Source organism: Erpetoichthys calabaricus, chromosome 2, assembly GCF_900747795.2.
Source record: "Erpetoichthys calabaricus chromosome 2, fErpCal1.3, whole genome shotgun sequence".
Taxonomy (NCBI): Eukaryota; Metazoa; Chordata; class Cladistia; order Polypteriformes; family Polypteridae; genus Erpetoichthys; species Erpetoichthys calabaricus.
Genome location: NC_041395.2, coordinates 262,185,247 through 262,206,811, shown reverse-complemented (window position 1 = coordinate 262,206,811; position 21,565 = coordinate 262,185,247). Strand labels below are relative to the sequence as shown.

General features: G+C 35.8%; 1 protein-coding gene across 2 annotated transcripts in view; it reads left to right on the top strand.

Moving 5' to 3' along the window:
- The window catches only part of LOC114647000 (pantothenate kinase 1), a 51,356-nt gene extending 30,116 nt beyond the window's left edge, over nucleotides 1-21,240 (top strand). For both annotated transcript variants that reach the window (XM_028795453.2, XM_028795454.2), the window contains exons 2-7: nucleotides 1,679-2,031; nucleotides 2,688-2,941; nucleotides 3,954-4,130; nucleotides 5,282-5,405; nucleotides 9,949-10,074; nucleotides 14,205-21,240. In XM_028795453.2, the coding sequence (XP_028651286.1) occupies nucleotides 1,679-2,031; nucleotides 2,688-2,941; nucleotides 3,954-4,130; nucleotides 5,282-5,405; nucleotides 9,949-10,074; nucleotides 14,205-14,264 (1,094 nt within the window). In that variant the 3' untranslated portion in view covers nucleotides 14,265-21,240. The remainder of the gene's footprint in view (nucleotides 1-1,678; nucleotides 2,032-2,687; nucleotides 2,942-3,953; nucleotides 4,131-5,281; nucleotides 5,406-9,948; nucleotides 10,075-14,204) is intronic.
- The last annotated feature ends 325 nt before the right edge of the window (nucleotides 21,241-21,565 follow it).

Below are 21,565 nucleotides of genomic sequence, written 5' to 3'. Positions count from 1 at the left end.
TTTTCTCTGTCAATCCTGGGGTATTGAGTGTTGCTAGATGGGGAGGGGGATAATTTTAAATGATTTTAGCATGAGTTTGCTGCTTAACAAAATGTGTAGAAGGTAACTGGGTTTAAATTGTTTCTTAAGGCAATGTATTCATCCATTCATTTTCATATTCTGTTTTTCCAGGGCAATGTCGTGGGGTAGCTGGGGATTATGGAAAAGCTGCAGAAACTGTTACAGTATAGTTCAAATTTACAGTCACACTCACGGTGCAATGACATATTCTTTCTTATATATCACCTATGTACGTGGTACCTCTGACAAGATAATAGCACATGTTGAAAACATCATGAAACTGTAAATACAACATCTGACCATAGTAAAATTTGAAAGTAGAAAGAAGTGAGGAGCAAAGTCATTTAAGAGTAGCTAATGACTAATGACCCGAGGTTAAAAACTATCCTTGACTCTAGTGGTATAAATGCTCCTGTACCGTTTGTCAGACTGGAGCAATCAGAAAAATGTTGGCACAGGACAGCTAAGGTCTTTAACACCTTTGTCTTTTCTAAGGCAACATGTGATAAAGAAGCCTACAATATGAGGGAACTGTGTCCTAGTAATATTCTGAGCTACCTTTTCCACCCTCTGTGATGCTTAATGGTCCTGATCTGAAGTGTGTACTGGTGAGGATGTGACCCCATCGTTCAGGAACACAAGGTTTTGCACAATAATGTAGATGACCACACTTTCCTGAAATCTTGTAGCACATTACATGGCTTCTAGATGGGAGACATATTGGGATGTCCAACTTAATGACAAAAGTTCCCGATACCATTTTCTGAGAATTTCAGAGTACATGGCTAGAAAATGCAAGGAATGACAAAGTAGATGAAATTATTAAAGCTTTTCAGCACAGTTTTATTGAACATTCTGTCATGGTACATAAGACATAAGACACACAAGCTTCTTGGCAAAGTACTCATTGGCTCTTAACTTTCACCTGCATAAGCACATAAACCAATATATTAAAAAATTGCAAACCTTTCAGGAAACTGTTTTCTTTGGGAAACGGCTTAGCTAACCTACATCTTAACAATAAGAAGGAACAAAATGGCTCCACCAGTTGTCTAATTCATTCTTATTTTAAACTGAAAATAGTTTATTCAAATAAAGTGAAGGGTAAAAATCAACATATTTGTGTCCTATTGAAGAAGACGTTTGAAACGCATTTGCAGGGCTAATCATAAATGTGCAGATATTTTTTTTTCCTTATAGATGGTTTCTATGGAAACTGAGCCGTCGGTTGGTGGTGTAATAACTATTTCAGTTCATCGGGTACAATTTGAATCTGCAGTTCAGTTGTTTGATCTAAAGGAAGCATTTTTTCAACCACTCAGTGTTCTACTAGTGGACACTGTCTGTGTGGGGAATTAAATTTTAATTTACAGTCTCTGATTTACGTCTCCTCAGTTTTTTTTCTTTCTTTGCTTCTTATTTTCTTCACTAACTGTAATGAATGAGTTTATATTTTGCTGATAACAGCAAAACAAGTGAATTTAAGTTGCTTCTCAGATCTGACTGGATTTATCTTCTTATTTTTACCATTACAGCATAGATGTAGATTTTAATGAGTTGGGTACTGTAAATGTTATTTTATTCATTTTCCTTTGCTTTTTTTTTTTTCCACTTTCAGCCTTTCCTTGGTTTGGGATGGACATTGGCGGGACCCTTGTGAAGCTAGTTTATTTTGAACCAAAAGATATCACTGCTGAGGAAGAGCAGGAAGAGGTGGAGAATCTCAAGAGCATTAGGAAGTATCTGACATCTAACACAGCCTATGGAAAGACTGGCATTCGAGATGTTCATCTAGAATTGAAGAATCTAACCATGTGTGGCCGAAAGGGCAACCTGCACTTTATTCGCTTTCCTACCCAAGCAATGCACAGATTCATCCAAATGGGCAGAGACAAGAACTTCTCCAGCCTTCACACAACACTCTGCGCCACAGGTGGAGGGGCTTACAAGTTTGAGGAGGACTTTCGTACTGTAAGTGCACCATGGTGTACATAAGTTTCATATTGCAGTCTTTTTTTTTTTTTTTCTTTTTTAATATGTTAAACATATCCTCGGCACATCAGAGACAACACCTCATGTAGTTTCATTTCTTTTGTTGATAATTCTTTGTGCTCTTTAAAGTGTGCCCAGAATGTTTACTTCATTGGTTTTTTAGCTGACACCCCTGATCTCAAATCTCTAAGGAAATTTTATTATATACTAAACTGTGGTCATGTGATGCAGTGTGATATGAATAGTAGTTAACCTGCATTGTCAATAATTATGGTTGATGTTAATATACTATGGTTGCATCTAGGTCATTAAAATACAGAGGACATGAACATTTTCTCAGTAGGCTTGTTAATGTTCAGCCAAGCGGTGTTAATTGACCTCCTGTATATTCTGTAATTTATTTGATCACAGTAGTTACTAATGGTTACGATTCCTTTTGTTCTTTCAGTTGGAAGTCCTACTGTTTAATTGTTATTTTTCTTACATAGCAAATGTTGAATTTAGGTATATTGGCTTTTTAAATATATTATAGATGCATTACTATACTGTAGTGTAGTGTAGAATATGGTGTAGACATAAGTCTGATCCTGTGGTTTTGCTAATCACAGCAATAACCCTTCTTATTTTTTTCCTAGATGGCAGACTTGCAATTGCAAAAACTTGATGAACTAGACTGTTTGATACAAGGCCTACTGTACGTGGATTCTGTTCATTTTAATGGACAACCAGAATGTTACTTTTTCGAAAACCCCTCTGACCCTCAGAATTGTTTGAAGAGGCCATGCTGTCTTGACAACCCATTCCCAATGCTCCTTGTGAACATAGGATCAGGGGTCAGCATCTTGGCAGTTCATTCCAAGGACAATTATAAACGAGTGACAGGGACCAGGTAAATTAGCTTCTCCTTTTTACCCAGTCAGATGACTTGGGCCACAGGCAGTGATTGGGTACAAGATTAAAAAAAAATCTAGGATACTGAATCCACAGAGCAGCTGCAGAAACGTCTATGCCTCTCTGCTAACCTCTTACATTTATTGTGTAATGAGTATGTCTGCTTTGTTCATAATTAGAGCTCTGGCAGTTTTAGGTTTTCTGATGTACGTTTGTGTCGTATATGGATGTTTTTAAGTAAACAGTAACATATGAAAACACTCTCATAATGAACATAATTATAAATTTTGTAACTTAATGTGTTTCTGTTTATTAAATAGTCCTAGTCACTCTTTCATTAATTAAGTAAATGACATTAAAGCATTTTACATCTAATCAGCATAATTTTGAATAAAATAGCACTTGCAGCATGGTTCATGGTATTACTGCCTCATGGTATCCTGGGCAAGGGTTTGGTTGACTAAATAGACTTTGAACATTCTAACCATGTCAGCGTTAGCTTTCTGCAGATGCTGTACTTTCCTACCATATGTCAAGGATGCACTGGTTAAATTAAGTAATGACGTTAAATTGGCCAGTGTGAATAACTGTACACAGGGTTAGTTCCTGTGCCCAGTGCGGTTAGGATAGGCTCAAAGTCTCTGAGATTCTGCATTAGATAAAGCTGGTTCAAAAATGGATGGATGAATAGATGGATATAATGGTGTGATTTATTATTGATTCCTCATTGTGCTTATTCACATTATATACTGCAAAGAAAAGATTATAACAAGCTTGACCAGAAATTTTTGTCCACATGAATTTCAGGAAATCATCCCTTCCTGTACCAACAGTATGTCCTTTGCTTGAATCTGTACCCTTTTGCCTTACATCAAACTTATAAGTGTCCTTATTGTAACATTTGGTTCCTTTATTTTATTTACAAAACTGTTAATTTACCTGTAGAATAAGTTAAAAGCTTTTGGAGAATACAGATTTATTCATTATTCTGTTTTGTGCTTCTCATAAAGTCTTGGAGGAGGAACATTCCTGGGATTGTGCTGCTTACTAACTGGCTGTGAGACATTTGAAGAAGCTTTGGAGATGGCAGCCAAGGGTGACAGTACTAATGTGGATAAACTTGTGAGGGACATCTATGGTGGAGATTATGAGCGTTTTGGACTTCAGGGCTCTGCTGTTGCATCCAGGTAAAATGAAAATGTTCTTTTGTTTTCTACCAATGTTAAACCCTATGCAGCTGCAAATAAGTTAAAGTATTCTCCTTAAAAGAAGGAAGTCTTTCCATCTTTTACCTTATTTATGCAGTTGTCCTATATACAGTATTTGTTATTCTGTTCAGAGATGTGAGTTTGAGTGGGATGAAGCTAAAGAACCTAAACCTAAGTATCTGAGAGACCTTTCAAGAGGTACATATACATTAGGGTTGAAACATTGTGAGGTTCCCAAGTTCATAACCCGGTAGCCAATATGTTAAAAACTGTTGGTGGTGCAGCAGCAGTGTTTAATGATTATGCATGTTGCATATGTATGTGTTTCAGAGATTGCCAAAAGCTGCAGTTTCATTTGAAAATAAATTATATTATCACTTTTCATCCTTTTTAAACATTTTTAAAATTGCTTTGCTTTTTCTTGCTTCATACTGAACGTTCAGAATTTAATGATAGCATCTAAAATGTTGTCTGTAATAATAAAGGTTTGCACTTAATTCCTCAGAATAGCAAAATTTATAATTAACTTTTCTGTGGGAAGTGGAAGTATGTAAAGAAGCAACCTAATTAAAGCCATATAATAATAATATAGTACATACAGTACATAACTAGGCTGTTCACACTAAACCACAGTCACTGCAGCATATAAAAAGCCACACATTTCTCACCTCTAGTTTATATAGTGTCTTTATTAAAAATACTGAATAGGCTTGGTAGCCACTGAACTCTTAAATGATGCCTTCTTTGTCTGGTTTGATATAATGCAACTAAATAGAAATTGTATGTTCACTGAAGAATTGTTTACTCTTAGAACTTTGAAATGCAGCAAATAACATTATGTATTCAATGAAGAACTGTTGTCATCTTCAAAAGACCTGTATGACTTGGGAAGATGACCAAATAAATAAATAAATCAAATTGCATGTGCACATGTTTTCTTAAGGATTTGGGAGGCTTTTCACAAGAAATCAAAGGCTGATGTTTTCTGTAATTTTCCTCTTTCAAAATCCAACTTAAACAGATGTTAAGAATTGGACGTCCCTGCTGTTTTCATTCTTGGTTGGAAGTGATCTATGTAAATGCTATCCATATGGGTGGTAATAATTACATTTTTATATTTTATCACATAGTTTTGGTCACATGATGAGCAAGGAAAAACGTGATACAATCAGCAAGGAAGATCTTGCAAGAGCAACGCTTGTAACCATCACTAACAACATTGGCTCCATTGCTCGGATGTGTGCTGTAAATGAGGTATGGTGCTGCAGTGACAATTGTTCTTGTTCTGATTTTAAGTAGATGGTTAAAAAATACTCATAGATTGGGTTTTGTAATACATGTGTCCTTTATCTATTTAGCATTATTACTTTTTCTGTGGAGAAAAAAAACACTTCTCATTGTTTTGCTTGATATCAGAGTTTCACCCCATGCTAATACAGTACTCATATAATGTAAATAATGGAATCTGACATCTGTGTCTGAAAATAGCATTATAGTTAAGTGCAACATCTGCAACGAATCCTGTCTGGATCTGAAGAGGCAGTCATTTGTTCAGTTCATTGATTCACGAAGATAGCCTTTGATGTCTTGTTTCTATGTGCTTTCAGCTTCTTTACAGTGTTGCCTTGTGGCTTGGAGATCAAGCAGCATTGTACAGGGCTATCAAAGCACAGAGAGCTGCCTACAGTTTGGGAATGATAGTATCAATATTTAACACTACATTGAATATAGTTTGCAAAAAATGACCTAAAATTAAATTGTGTACTTCTTTGAAAGACATAATCTCTACATGCTACTCCCGTGCTTGCCCTCTGTTTTTATAAGCTTTGTGTGTAGTATTTTTGAGTTTGCTAGGTATGCCGCTTATTGTTCTATAGTTTCTGTAATTCAGCTCTGTTTTTGAGTGATTCCTTTTAAATTCTTACCCAAGTGAGATTATCACAATTGTGAAAGAATGCTTTTCAGTGCATCATTCTGTTTAAGTTCATCATAATTGTCCATTTTAGCTTAGTTCCTTTCATTTCGTGGGATTTGTTCTGTTTTGCTGTTATTAATTCTGTTGGAATACTGCCTGTAAAATAAGTCATTTATTTGCTTCAAAAGATTAAAGATCTAGTCTAGTTGTGACAACGGAAGTATCATTATGATCTGTATTTAAGCTTTCTGGAGTTTTTTTAGTTACAACTAAGACCTGTTGAAGGGCCATCTGAACTCATGAACCAAAAGTTGTAAGCGAATCAGAAATTGAGAGAAGAGCATCTGGCTACATTATGTTAATCTGTATTCCTCTCAGTACAAGAGAGGATTCATAATAGGCATTGTTATAGCAATTTATGTAAAGTTTAACAGCTAAGGGTTGCATACATTAAGAATGAGAATCCCCTGATATATTCTATACCTATTACATATTCAAATATATATTTTTCCTATCCCAGGATTATTCATCTTAGTATGACTTTATATTAACACAAGAATTTTAAGCTATTATCTTCAGGTATCCCTTAAGGCTACTGATTTTATTTTCAACTAGTTTATTAATCAGAGGCAAAATACAACCGTTAATCAAAGTCCTTGTTTAATAAAATGGCCTCCTTTTCATTTCAGGCTGTATAGTCTGGGGTGCATTATAAAATTTGAAGGTCATTAGTCTGAAGAAACTGACCCATTATCGGTTTGTTGAGTGTACGATATATAATTATAGTGTGTACATACATACATACATAAATGCTGTGGCAGATGGCAGGGACCCATGCCCAGTCAGGACGCCCCTTTGACACTGGGTCTGGGGGAGCAGTCATGGGATGCACACTACGTCCCCCAGAACACTTGTTGGCAGCCCCCCTGGGTTGCATCGAGGCCAATATTTTGGAACACAGGAGATCATTCCTGTTGGGCTCCATGGCCACCGTCGGGGGGGTCGAGCTGCATTAATATTATACAAAGTTATTGTCTGTTTTTACCAGCATTATCATCAATCTTTAATTTAATATTGTTTTTTGTATCAGTAAGATGCTGCTGGAGTATGTGAATTTCCCCTTGGGATTAATAAAGTATCCATCCATCCATCCATCCATCCATCCATACATCTCCCTCATTTGGATTGAGTGTTCTCTTTTTTCTTTGCCATGATGATGGTTGGCTTAGGAAATTTCATTCTGTGTCTCCTCACATTTGTATCCCAGTTAATCGGGAAGTCATTGATTTCAGCTGGAAAGTTCCTATACACTCCAGTCAAATTAACGATGTTCAATTTAAATGGGGAAACATGCTACAGTTACATTGTTTCACATTCATTTCCAAGGGTGCCAACAATTGTGGCACATGTGTTTTTGTTAAAAATATGTATTTCTTGAGGAATTAACTTTTTTGAATTAAAAGTCAGATGTTTCTCACTTTTTCAGTGCAGGATGACGGTTCTTCAACAAACAGGGATTTTTTTTTTTCTTACTAATTTTTAAAAGGGGTGCCAATAATGGTGTATGGCACAGTAGACAAGAGCCTGAGATTCTAATAGTGAGATTCTAATCCAAGATATTTGATCCAAGAAGCAGTAGCACTAACTACTCCACTGCAGTGCCACCATGAATCACAAAGGCCCATTCCAGAAAAAAAATCAATGCTATCGATGGAAGGTGAAGGTGAATACTTGTGTACTTCTACCATTCCCAAAAGCTACACAAAGATTAGTCTTCACCAGAGAAGTGATGAGCATCTTATGGCAGTCATAAAACTTTCAAATGGCCACTGCCGATTATCAAGTGCTAATTCATAAGAAAAACAATAATCAAACGAATTTGTGAAAGCAGGAGTAACAGAAAAGCAACAACTCAAGCAAAGTGAAAATCTGTGCAGCTTTCGGGGCAGCAAAACTGAAGCCAAGGTGGAATAATAGAATCTCTATTATCTCAAATCATGAGCATCCAGAAGGTATTCACAGTGCATCACTTTTTCCACATTTTGTTATGTTACATCCTTGTGGTTTACTTGAGGTCTTTGCAAATTAATTAAAAATAAAAAAAAATTGAGAAAGCACATGTACATAAGTATTCACAGCCTTTGCCATGAAGCTCAAAATTGAGCTCAGGTGCATCCTGTTTCCCCTGTTCATCCTTAAAATGTTTCTGCAGCTTAATTGGAGTCCACCTGTGGTAAATTCAGTTGATTGGACATGATTTGGAAAGGCACACACCTGTCTATATAAGGTCCCACAGTTGACAGTTCATGTCACAGCACAAACCAAGCATGAAGTCAAAGGAATTGTCTGTAGACCCCCGGGACAGGATTGTCTCGAGGCACAAATCTGGGGAAGGTTACAGAAAAATTTCTGCTGCTTTGAAGGGCCCAATGAGCACAGTGGCCTCCTTCATCCGTAAGTGGAAGAAGTTTGAAACCACCAGGACTCTTACTAGAGCTGGCTGGCCATCTAAACTGAGCGATCGGGGGAGAAGGGTCTTAGTCAGGGAGGTGACCAAGAACCCAATGGTTACTCTGTCAGAGCTCCAGAGGTCCTCTTTGGAGAGAGGAGAACCTTCCAGAAGGACAACCATCTCTGCAGCAATCCACCAATCAGGACTGTATGGTAGAGTGGCCAGACGAAAGCCACTCCTTAGTTAAAAGGCACATGGCAGCCCGCCTGGAGTTTGCCAAAAGGCACCTGAAGGACTCTCAGACCATGAGAAGGAAAATTCTCTGGTCTGATGAGACAAAAATTGAACCCTTTGGTGTGAATGCCAGGCGTCACATTTGGAGGAAACCTGGCACCATCCCTGCAGTGAAGCATGGTGATGGCAGCATCATGCTGTGGGGATGTTTTTCAGCGGCAGGAACTGGGAAACTAGTCAGGATAAAGGGAAAGATGACTGCAGCAATGTACAGAGACATCCTGGATGAAAACCTGCTCCAGAGCGCTCTTGACCTCAGAGTGGGGCGACGGTTCATCTTTCAGCAGGACAACGACCCTAAACACACAGCCACGATATCAAAGGAGTGGCTTCAGGACAACTCTGTGAATGTCCTTGAGTGGCCCAGCCAGAGCCCAGACTTGAATCCGATTGAACATCTCTGGAGAGATCTTAAAATGGCTGTGCACTGACGCTTCAAAGAGGAATGGGCAAAACTGGCCAAGGATAGGTGTGCCAAGCTTGTGGCATCATATTCAAAAAGACTTGAGGCTGTAATTGCTGCCAAAGGTGCATCGACAAAGTATTGAGCAAAGGCTGTGAATACTTATGTACATGTGATTTCTCAGTTTTTTTTTTATTTTTAATAAATTTGCAAAAACCTCAAAACTTTTTTCACATTGTCATTATGGGGTGTTGTGTGTAGAATTCTGAGGAAAAAAATGAATTTAATCCATTTTGGAATAAGGCTGTAACATAACAAAATGTGGAAAAAGTGATGTGCTGTGAATACTTTCTGGATGCACTGTATATATGTATGTGTGTGTGTGTGTGTGTGTATATATGTATGTATGTATGTATGTGTATATATATATATATATATATATATATATGTAGGATCATTATTAATTTTTTTTATTTTTAGAATAAGTGCTTTGTGTTTTTAACCTGTCTTGTTTTGTAATTGGCAACTTGTTACTTTGGTATATTTATATTTTCACCACTAGATGGCAGCGCTATAAGCACTATTAACTTGATATCAAAAGAAATATTTAGTTAAGTTTCTATTTATTGCAATGTTGATTGTAGATCTGTTCATTACATTAGCAATATAAAATTGAATCAAGACTGCTTATGTTCAAAATATTTCTTGTGTTTTTGTCTTATCATTTGTACAGAAAATAGACCGGATTGTCTTTGTTGGGAATTTCCTTCGAATCAATATGGTATCCACCAAATTACTAGCATATGCAATGGATTTTTGGTCGAAGGGACAACTAAAAGCTCTGTTTCTGGAACATGAGGTACAGTTGTTGATTTCACTCATACAGTGTACAAGGTATGTCAGAAAGAAATTGAAGTTTATGCGATGTACAGCAAGACAAAAACTGGCAGTTTGAGTGGTCACAGGATATTGGTTGATATTCATCTTAGTTTTCTTAATTCAGATATTCCAAGAGAGTGTCATAGGGAGATTGTCTTCATTGCACCTGGCTAATTCAGAGTCTGTAGTCCAGCAAATGTGAAGTTTTTTTGGACATGGAAGGGATTCAGGATAACCAAGAAAACATATGCAGATGAAAACAAACATTAAAACTCTACACATACATTATTTGCACTTGGAATTTAACCAGAGTTTAAAGATGTGAGGAAGCAACTTTAACCAATGCAAAACCATGCTATCCTTGTACTAAATGCTATTTGTTAAATATTTATGAGGAATATGATGTACAGTATCATTTAGATATCAGTTAGTTTGGCTTATAGGATAACAAATATTATTCATTATGAGAACTTAAGAGTCCAAAGATGAATTTTAAAGTACAGAAATCACCCTTCATTGATTACTTGCAGAGCATATACATTTTCAGCACCTCCCTGCTGTCCTAATATTGCCCACACAGAATTTCATCTTCTTCTAAATTTTGAAAGCATTGTTTAAGTTGCACCTATTAGCCACAGTGAATGAAATCCATTTGTATCTATAAGAGTATCTTACATTCACACCGTACAAATTATTAAGTCTATATATATATATGTATATATATATATATATATATATATATATATATATATATATATATATATATATATATATATATATATATATATATATATATATATATATATATGTATATATATGTATATGTGTGTATATATATGTGTATATATAATATGTGTGTGTGTGTGTGTGTGTGTGTGTGTGTATATGTATATATATGTATATGTATATATATGTGTATGTATATATATGTGTATATGTGTATATATATATATATGTGTGTATATACGTATATATGTATATGTACAAAATGTTCTCGAATGTACACATTTACTCTGTGCAATACCTTTACTTTTAGTTAAATGATGTGCTAGGAAGCAGTGTATATACAACTAAATTCAGTTTTCATTTATAGTACAGTGATCCCTCGCTATATTGCGCTTCACCTTTCGCGGCTTCACTCTATCGCGGATTTTATATGTAAGCATATTTAAATATATATCACAGATTTTTTGCTGGTTCGCAGATTCCTGAGGACAATGAGTCTTTTAATTTCTGGTACATGCTTCCTCAGTTGGTTTGCCCAGTTGATTTCATACAAGGGACGCAGATGGCTGAGAAGCTACCCAACTTACTTTTCTCTGTGTCTCTTGCGCTGACTTTCTCTGATCCTGACGTAGGGGGTGTGAGCAGGAAGGCTGTTCGCACACCTAGACGATACGGACGCTTGTCTAAAAATGCTGAAAGATTATCTTCACGTTGCTACCTTCTGTGTGCAGGTGCTTCCTGAAGCGCCATGCTGCACGGTGCTTCACATACTTAAAAGCTCAAAGGGCACTTATTGATTTTTTAGTTTTGTTTTTGTCTGTCTCTCTCTCTCTCTCTGTCTCTCTCTCACCCTGCTCCTGACGGAGGGGGTGTGAGCTGCCGCCTTCAACAGCTTTGTACCGGCAGTGCTTCGCATACTTAAAAGCCAAACAGCCCTATTGATTTGTTTGCTTTGCTCTCTGTTTCTGACAGCGTGTGCTCCTGACACGCACTCCTTTGAAGAGGAAGATATGTTTGCATTCTTTTAATTGTGAGACAGAACTGTCATCTCTGTCTTGTCATGGAGCACAGTTTAAACTTTTGAAAAAGAGACAAATGTTTGTTTGCAGTGTTTGAATAACGTTCCTGTCTCTCTACAACCTCCTGTGTTTCTGCGCAAATCTGTGACCCAAGCATGACAATATAAAAATAACCATATAAACATATGGTTTCTACTTCGCGGATTTTCTTATTTCGCGGGTGGCTCTGGAACGCAACCCCCGCGATGGAGGAGGGATTACTGTAATGAATTAGCAGACAACTAGCACCCTCCCAGCATCCTGGCTTCCTTGTTTTACAATTTTCCTTTTAATTTAAGCAAGGTTATTTTAAACTTAAAGTAATTTTGCATTACAGGAATTATGATACTTGATTTTTAATCCACAAATTATCCATTTAATTTTTGTTTTATAGCTTATTTAAATCAAAACTACAACTAATTTTAATAATTTGATTTATTGATCCAGTTTTCTCCTTTTTGGTTCTCTGTCTGTACACTTGTAATCACACCAGTTTAGGATCAATACAGGTTCCAGATCCTGTTCTAACAGCACTAGGAACAGATCATAAAACAACCCTGGACAAGGTGCAGGGCCTTTATACAAGTGTTTATTAAAGCTGAGGATCCTTTTACTTTTTGAGTTCAAGGAATCTGGGTGTGATTCCATATCGGCTGTGTGGAGATTGTCCATATGTATGGGTGCATTTCAGATATTCTGCTTTCTTTTAACAATATGTTGTTCATAAATGGTTGCAGTATGTTCAGAAGTGTGCCTTACCAGGTGGTGGCATCCCAGGCAAGGGTGTTTTTATCCTTTTTTTAGCCATGCATCTTTGTGACCCCATATCAGAATAATTAAATTAAGGAAAAGGACTAGGTGTAAGGTCTTCTTTCTTTAGAATTTATTTAACTCGGTTTATCATATTGACACTCCTGTACACTTTTTTTTTTTTTTTTTTTTTTAGGAAGTTGGTTATAGTTATTCACAAAGGTCTGTAGAAAATAAAATATGGACAAATAAGTAACAAATAAAGTTTATTACAAATATACGTCAAATTGTACACATAGGCAAATCACTGAGTGGTCACTTTATTGGGTAAATCTTGCTAGTCACCTTTCCCCCCAGTACAACCGTAATTCCTCAGGACATGGACTCAGCAAGGTGCTGAAAAAATGGCATATGGGGGCTGGGGTGTGACAACTGCAGTATCCCTTACATTTGTCATTCAGCTGGTAGTCAGTCTTTTCCCATAAGTTACTTGTACCAGTTCATTTGGAATGTGTATCCCGATTCTCCTTTTTTAGCACCACTCTTATATTTAGTTGAGTGACTGTACAGCTTGATATTTTCATGTATAATGATCCACGAAATGTGGCAGTCGTAATGCACTTGCTTTGATCTGTGTACTGCAACACCCAAAGCCATGTAAATTTTTTACCTTTGTACATGCTTCCAGACAGCTGCTTTATATAAAGAGGACAGCCTGCTCATTTGATAGTATTACTGATTGAGTGAAAAGTGAAGGTGTACAAAAAAGTGACCTTTCCCTGTATAAATATTAGGTACACTTCCACAGTGGGAAGGACGGATGAATATTGAATCTCCAAAGTATACCCTCATGGGGGAAAGCCTTTGGTGCCATAATAGAATAGTCACTTTCCTCAACCAAGCAGTGTAAATAAAATAAGATATAAAATTGCACAGCACTTTGTGTGGCGCACAAATCAAGAGTGGTTATGCTTAAGCCGTGTAAAGGATTTCCAAGGACACATACAGAATGTTATGTACAGTTTTGTTCAAACTAGTGAAAGTCAAGAGAGCAGCATTTCAGTTTAATTAAATTGGAGGATGTGGTGAAAAGTGTTAGTGGTAAAAAGAAATGTAGATGTCACCTGTTACTTTAAAACAAGTTCTTCACTATGATTAAAGAGACATAGATAGAACCTAGATAAAAGTAAGTGCTGTGTAATTCTTATTTAAAGAAGACTGCACATACATAGAGCAAGTCATCTAGCAGAGCAGTTGTAAACACCTTCGGGGTTTTCAGTAATGTGAAAGGATGTAATTGGCTACCTTAATAGTCCATTCTTGTCAAAGTGCCTTACTTGACTATTTGCATTTGAAGTAGTTGATTTTTTTTTTCCCCTAGGGTTTGTACCAAAAATGAAAAATGGCCTAAGCAATATATTTTCATTTAGTGCCATTTGCAAAGGAAGGTAAAAGGTGTACCATCAACAGTGATACAGAATGACTTCAGCAATTCATTTGACATCTAATATATTTAAAGAAATCGTCATTGTCCTAACATACTTAAAAATGTATGATTTTCTTTTTCTCTTTTTAGGGATATTTTGGAGCTGTTGGAGCTCTTTTAGAGCTATTGAAGATGACTGATGACCTCTGAGCCAGAACGTGGAACAGCATCCAACTAACCTGTACATGAATAAGCTGCTTATAGACTTAAGAAAGCCGCATCCCCTGGCAGGAAAGGGCATTTTTGTACTTTCAATGTGTAAATATTGTTAATTATTTTAGATAGTTAATCTAAGTATAAATCTTTTTATCATATGGTGCAAATAAGTTGAAATGAGATAACTTCAAGAATTTGAAGCTAGTTCTTTTAACTGTTATCTATATATACATATGTAAGTATATGTATATATTTGTAATTTGTTTCACACACGTAGAAGTGTGTGTGAATGTTGATTATGACAACTGTCTTTTACCTTTTGCTTTTTTAATTGTTAATTATGTCGGTGCACTAAAGCCAAAATCATCTACTGACTTTTTAAAGAGCCAAATGTTATTATATTGTGCTAGAAATAGAGTACTTGTCTTGTAAATAAGGAAAAATCCCAGGGGAATGGACCTGTTTTCTTCTTGAATCTTTTTTCTAATGTCTTGCGGTTTTGCACGTATGCACTTTCTGTTTGCCGACTCTCCCATAGCATGCATCGTGTATGTCAAGCAGAGCCATTGTAGAAGGGGGAAAAAACAGCTCTAGATCTGTTGCTGGTATTCATCTACACTGTGAACTAATACTGCCTTGAGAATGCATAAAAGGCTAGGCTTTATTGTAGCGATTACAAAATCTTATACACCAACAATTTGAGTAGGACTCTTTCAGTAACAGTGACCTTTCCTTTGTTGGTATTAAAGTAATCACGGGTATTTCCTGTGCCACATTTGCTTGAATATGTGATTTCATTCATTTTATCAAATTTAGTGGAAATCAAATGAGATTTGCATTGTGAGGCTTGTTTTATCAATAATGCATAATAATTTTAGGTAACTCCTTAATATGCAGTAGTGGCTTCTTATGAGTAATGAAACATGCAGATGGCAAAATGTCCAGAAATAAGAGAGTAACTTATTTAGGTAAAGGGGAAGTGTTAGCTTTGGCATCTGAGTTAGAACATTGCTGGGCTGAAACTGAAAATTTACAAGGGTCATCCAGGAAAAATATAAGGCATAATTGTAGCTTTGCTTTTATTATTATAAAGTATTTGTTTCTCTTGAGCTTATTAAAAGTTGGAATCCCCCTCCAATTTATTTCATCCTGCTAGTATTTGTAATACGCTAATCACACCTTTGAGCAACTTTATTGTTATTTATTTATTTATTTTATTTTTATAAATAACCCTAACCTGAAGGGAGATGGAGAGTTGTCTCTAGTTTTTTTAAAGACGTAGCTATATGTGCACGAACTCCTTTGCTTAAAATGTATTGACCCTTCCACTTTCTCATATGCTAAGATGACACATAGTCAGTTAACATTCCCTGTTTAAAGTGTAATTTCAAAAGGGATGAATTCATGACTTGTACCTTTTGAGGAGTGAAGTGATATTCTGACTTTTGACTTTTGACCGAAAATGGTCTAAGGGATCAGAAACGTTTTCTTGATGAGAAAAAAAAACATGTGCGCCCCTCGGTCATTTCCTTCTTCTAACACATCTGCACAGTCTCCTAATTTTGCAAACATTAATTAATAATCTTTCCCAAATACTGTCAGATTTCTAAATACTAAGCCAAGGTTCGTTGAAAAGCATCCATTTTGATTTTGTGGTATCTTGTTTGAATTTCTAATGAGCATATTTGCATACCCATATTAATCATTTATAGCTCTGAGACTTTTGCACTTGCTTGTTCTTTGTCTAAATGTACTGTAAACAGTCTAGCCGCTTTTGGCTTTCCCCGAACTGCAGCATGTTATAATTCACTGTCAAGTATTGTCTAGGAACATATTTCTTAATTAATTTGTTCGTGTTTTCAGTTAACAGTTCCCAAGTATTTATAAATAATGAGGTATTAAAGGGGTTGAAATGTGTGAAGCATTGTCATTAATACACAAGATAAACATTATTGACATGTGGTTTGTGTACTTGTATTTGATGCTATGTTTCAGAGTTATTTAGTGCAAGGCTGGTTTCCCTTTAGCTTCTGAAGGAAATTAGCTCAAGGAGGTACATAATCATCTGGCTTCTCTTACCAATATATTTAAATCGAATCTAGGTCATCTTATTAGCTTTAATTTAAAGCTGGTCTTTCAAGTAACATTCTAATTATTTGTTACTTACCTGTTAGCACACTTTATGTGGATTGTAGTCCATTAAAGCCAGGGGTTTATTTCATGGCAGAATTGAGCATCTAGTGAGCTGTTTTAGAAATTTATAAAGGTTGAATTATTTTGGAAAGGTATACAATGAGATTAGAGTCAAAGTCAGACATCAACATGCTGTATTTATGCAACAGATTCAGCACTGACGGTAGTCAGCTGTGTAGACAATTCGGAGAAAAAAGCTAAGATGTGAATTCAGATTTTTGGTAAAATGGGTCCATTCACATTTTGATGTTGTTCATTTTCCATCAGATATCGCATTTGTATGTGTTTTTTATTCATTTTTATTTCATTTTAATTACATTTCATGACTGCATCTTGATTTCAAATGAACACTACAAAGCTATTCACCCTGTGAGTCACTCTCCAAACAAATCCTCATTTTTCTCTGCCTTAGTGACCCTGTTTGCTGCACAGTGTTTAGGAAAGTGACCTTTCTTTGATCGTCCACACAAGGGTGACCTACAGTAAATGAACCAAAAGCCTTGCATTCTTCTTTGAGGACAGAATCTGAAACCTGCTGTTAAATTCTGCCTCAACCTTTAACATACACGAGTCCATGAGTTTCAAAAAGAGAGGAGAAAGAAGACAAAATGTTTAAGTGTTTGCCAGAAAAAACTTTTGTCAAAAAACTAGGCTGGGGTCCAAAATCCTCGAAGTGTTTGTTATTGTCTCCTCCCCATCATACTCAGTGGTGCGTTGAATTCTCACAAGAAGAACATCTACTACATCAACATCAAAATTTACATAGGTCTACATTTTACATTATCCCAGTGGAACTCAGAATTTTTAAATCACAGCAGTAAATGTTTAGTGTACAAATTTTGTTTAAAGCAGAGAGGTTGCACATATTATAAGTGAAGTCTGACTTCAGTGTCTGGCAGCAGTTGTATTTCACATTTACTGAAATGGTGCTTTAAAAGAATGATTAATACACACTTTTCACATTTATTTTATGTTAAAAATGACTTAATATGATGGTTTCCCTAATACTTACTGTAAAGTATTGTGACATGCCATTGGACTCCTTTTCAGATATTTAGAGTTTCAATGTCTTAACAATTATCTTAATGAGCATTTTCTAATTCCTGTAATCCTGTAAGCCAGTATCATCGGGTTTTATTTTATTAGAGAATTGCCTTCAGCAATCAGGTAACTTTTGGTTGGCTGATGTTTCATATGTTAAAACAGAAATTTAAAATAGCTTTATGCATTCTTCATGCCTCTGTGCACAGAAGTAAAAGATACTTTGGTAAATGTATCAAAACTGCATTACTACAGTGATCACGCCAACATACACGCAAATCTTGTGCTGAAATATTTCCAGCCATTGTTTTTTTTTTTTCTAAAATTCTTATGGTATAATTTAACCTAAGCAATTATAAGTTGCTTCAATTTTAAGCCAAAAAATTGTTTTCTTGTCTTGCCACTTGCACTGCCTTTTGATGTGTATATTTTTGATGCCTGTAATCTCAAAAGTTCATTTTTTCCTCTTCATAGATTTTATAGCGAGAATTTTTTTCCCATTCCATTGCATTGATAGTGTTGATGCTTTGTTTGTGCCTATTTTTGTGGAGATTTGGTTTTCCACCAATGCCGTAATGAAATATTGTGTAAGAATGTTATTCAGTCATTAATGTGAATGTGGTTGCATGAATCCAATGTTGGACTAGTGAGCTTATGCTGATCATGACTTTTGTTAACATGATCTACAATACTTGCATTTTTTTGTTAACTGATAGTTTAGGTAAGATTTAACACTATCTGAAAAAGATCAGTAGGGGGCAGGAACCCTTTGTTTTTTGATGACCTGAGATGAATATAACAACACTCTACATCAGGGGTGAGCAAAGTCATTCCTGGAGGGCCGCAGTGGCTGCAGGTTTTTGTTCCAACCCAGTTGCTCCATAAGAAGTGGTTATTGCTCAAGTAACACTTCTGCTTAATTTTAGTTGTCTCACTCATTACGATTTTGAACCCTTATTGCTTATTTTAGTCTTAAACAGCTGTATTCTTGGTTTTTTTAATTACTCCTTATTAGCAATCAGATGCAAATGACAAAAGAGACCAGCATTTCTCCATTTAGCTTGTTACCATTTACACCTGTGTGTGTTTATTGTGCACTATTTTGTTTTAATTAAATACTTGGAATGAAAGTGAAAAGAAAAAAGTGAAGCACTGAGAATTACTCATCTGTTTTAGACTTCAAATCATTTGGATGATATTCTTAGAAAGGAAAAAAAATCTAGGATATGAGAATTACCTGACCTAGCAGAGTTAAAGCACACTAACAGGCCCTGAAATTAAATAATTGACAAGGATTTTTTTTTTTAATTAAGCAACTGGATTGGTACAAAAACCTGCAGCCACTGCGGCCTTCATGGACTGACTTTGCCCTGCTCTACATGATAATACTAGGTCATGGGCCTTTCAGGTCCCCAGGAAATAGTCTGAGAGATCCATCAGATATAATAACGCAAGGTGCTTGGTCAAATGTTTTAGTGGTGTACCCCAGTGGTCCAGCAGATATTGTTTGTGTGGGTGGACGAGTGTGTTGTTCTGTTGTTTTGTGTGGTGGTGTTTTGTTTTTTTTCCCCAATGAGAAAGTAGATTACATATTATTCCGTGATAGTCACTTGCATAGACAGTGGAATATATGGTACTTGTGATAATTGTGTCTTTCGTGCTCCCTGAATGTATCACCTTTGAGTCTTTTTTTCAGTTATGTCACGGTTCGTGTAGCTTTACTCTTCAGACCGTATCTTTCTGTAAGGTTCCTGCTTCTGGAAAAGTGAACCTGAAGCATGTAACGAAACTTCTGTCAGTAATCTGCTGTTCTACAATGTGTAATTTGCATGGTCAAATCTGACTTTAGAATACATGACCTAGCATTAAGCAAACATGGAAGAAAGTAATTATACTGTATGTGTGCAATGTGAACATGCAATAATAATATGGTAGAATTCTCATTCTGTAGCATCAGCAAGCAAATTTAGATTTGAAATTTGCACCTTTTGAAGCCTACCAACATGCTTTACATTTGATCTTGAAGGTACTGTACAATGGCAGTTGACTTTCCTGCATCTTTTTTTTTTTTTTTTTTAACAACTAGATTAAAGTTTGCCCTGAGCCGTAGTCTTTTTACAGGACCTATTGTATTATGTAGCAAAATGTTTAAATATTTAATTACATTTGCGGTGTTTTAAAAATCCTATTTAATAAGAATGTTGCAGAAGAAACATTGAATTTTACTCTGCACTAACGTTTTATATATATATATTGTGTACTAAATGGTGAAGGTTTAAAGCTTTCCATTTTCCTCTTTCAGTTTTACTAATCTTCAGTGTGACCAGCATAATCAGTCAGATTTGTACTGTGTGTACACAAAATGGGTTGCAGTTTTTTGACCAGGCATTTCCAAAAGTGTAATTCTCATGCTTACTGGATGTAACTGCGTAATTAAACTACATCATTGTAATTGTACTGTCGATAACAGTACAAGTGTCATAACATTTTTCCTACCTCGTGTTCAGTCGTGGCCAAAAGTTTTGAGAATGACACAAGTATTGGTTTTCACAAAGTGTGCTGCTTCAGTGTTTTTAGATCTTTTTGTCAGATGTTTTATGGTATACTGAAGTATAATTACAAGCATTTTGTTTGTCCACCCACTTCTTGAAGATTGACCACAAGTTCTCAATGGGATTAAATTCTGGTGAGTTTCCTGGCCATGGACCCAAAATTTCAATTTTTTTGTTCCCCAAGCCACATAGTTATCACTTTTGCCTTAAGGCATAGTGCTCCATCATGCTGGAAAAGGCGTTGTTCATCACCAAAATGGTTGATTATGCAAGAATGGACTGCCCTCAGACCCTGTGTTCAGATTCAGCGGGTTGGAAAATGGATGGATGGTTGGACTGCCCTCAGTCAGGATTTGGCCCAGAACTTGAATAACAGCATAACATGATGAATTGCAGAGATCTTGAAAAGGTAGGACCAACACTGCAAATATTGACTCTTTGCATAAACTTAATGTAATTGTCAATAAAAGCCTTTGAAACTTATGAAATGCTTGTAATTATACTTCAGTATTCCATAGAAACATCTGACAAAAAGATCTAAAAACACTGAATTAGCAAACTTTGTGAAAACCAATACTTGTGTCATTCTCAAAACATTTTGGCCATGACTGTACATCATTGTTCATGATAAGAGTAAGTTAGTGTCATTCAGTGAATTCAGCATGCAATAATTATTAATGGATTTTCCCAAAAAACTATGCAAGATAAACAAAGTAAACAATCTTCATTATCTGTATTTTGTTTCTGCCAATAACCAGATTGCTATCAAAAATTACTGTAATGTTAGCATACTGTATTTCCTGAAAAATGTATTTTTGAAAAATGTATGTGTGAATATAACAATTCATTTTCTTTTATTAATTTATGATGGCATTGATTCATTTGTGGAGAATACTTGCTAAATATCACTTCATGTTCTGTGTAAACGAATAAAAATGGTTGGCCTTGTCTTTGTCCTGCTGAAATAGTGTCCAGTCCTGTTATGATTCTGTATTTGTAACTTATTGCAATAAGACTTCTGACTAACCGTGTGTTCAGTGAAGTTTTCTACAACGACTACAGTCTTACTTGCAAGTGTTCCATGCCTGTGTAAAACTTTTTATCCATGTTACAACTGATGTGTGCATTTAACAGCTCTAATGTTAAAGAACCTTTTCCTAATTAAATGAAAAGTATTGTGAAGCAACCATAGTGTGACCTCAACATTTTATTTTTTGAAGATGACCATTTTATGCAAGTTCACAATTCCAACATAATGCTGATTTTATGGAAAAGCAATTTTCAATTAAAATGTGCAGCTGAGACGCACAATTGTTATTAAAAGAACTTACTTTTACTTTATGAGAAAAACATACCAAGTTTAACAAAATTCCTTTTCCTCTTTTTCTAAACCAGTTGGAGTTTCAGATTTGCAGGTAGCTTGTCTGTTCAGCATTGGACATAAAATAAGAACCACCCCTGGATATCTTGCTGATCTATCCTAGGACATATTTGGATTGTTCCACTTTA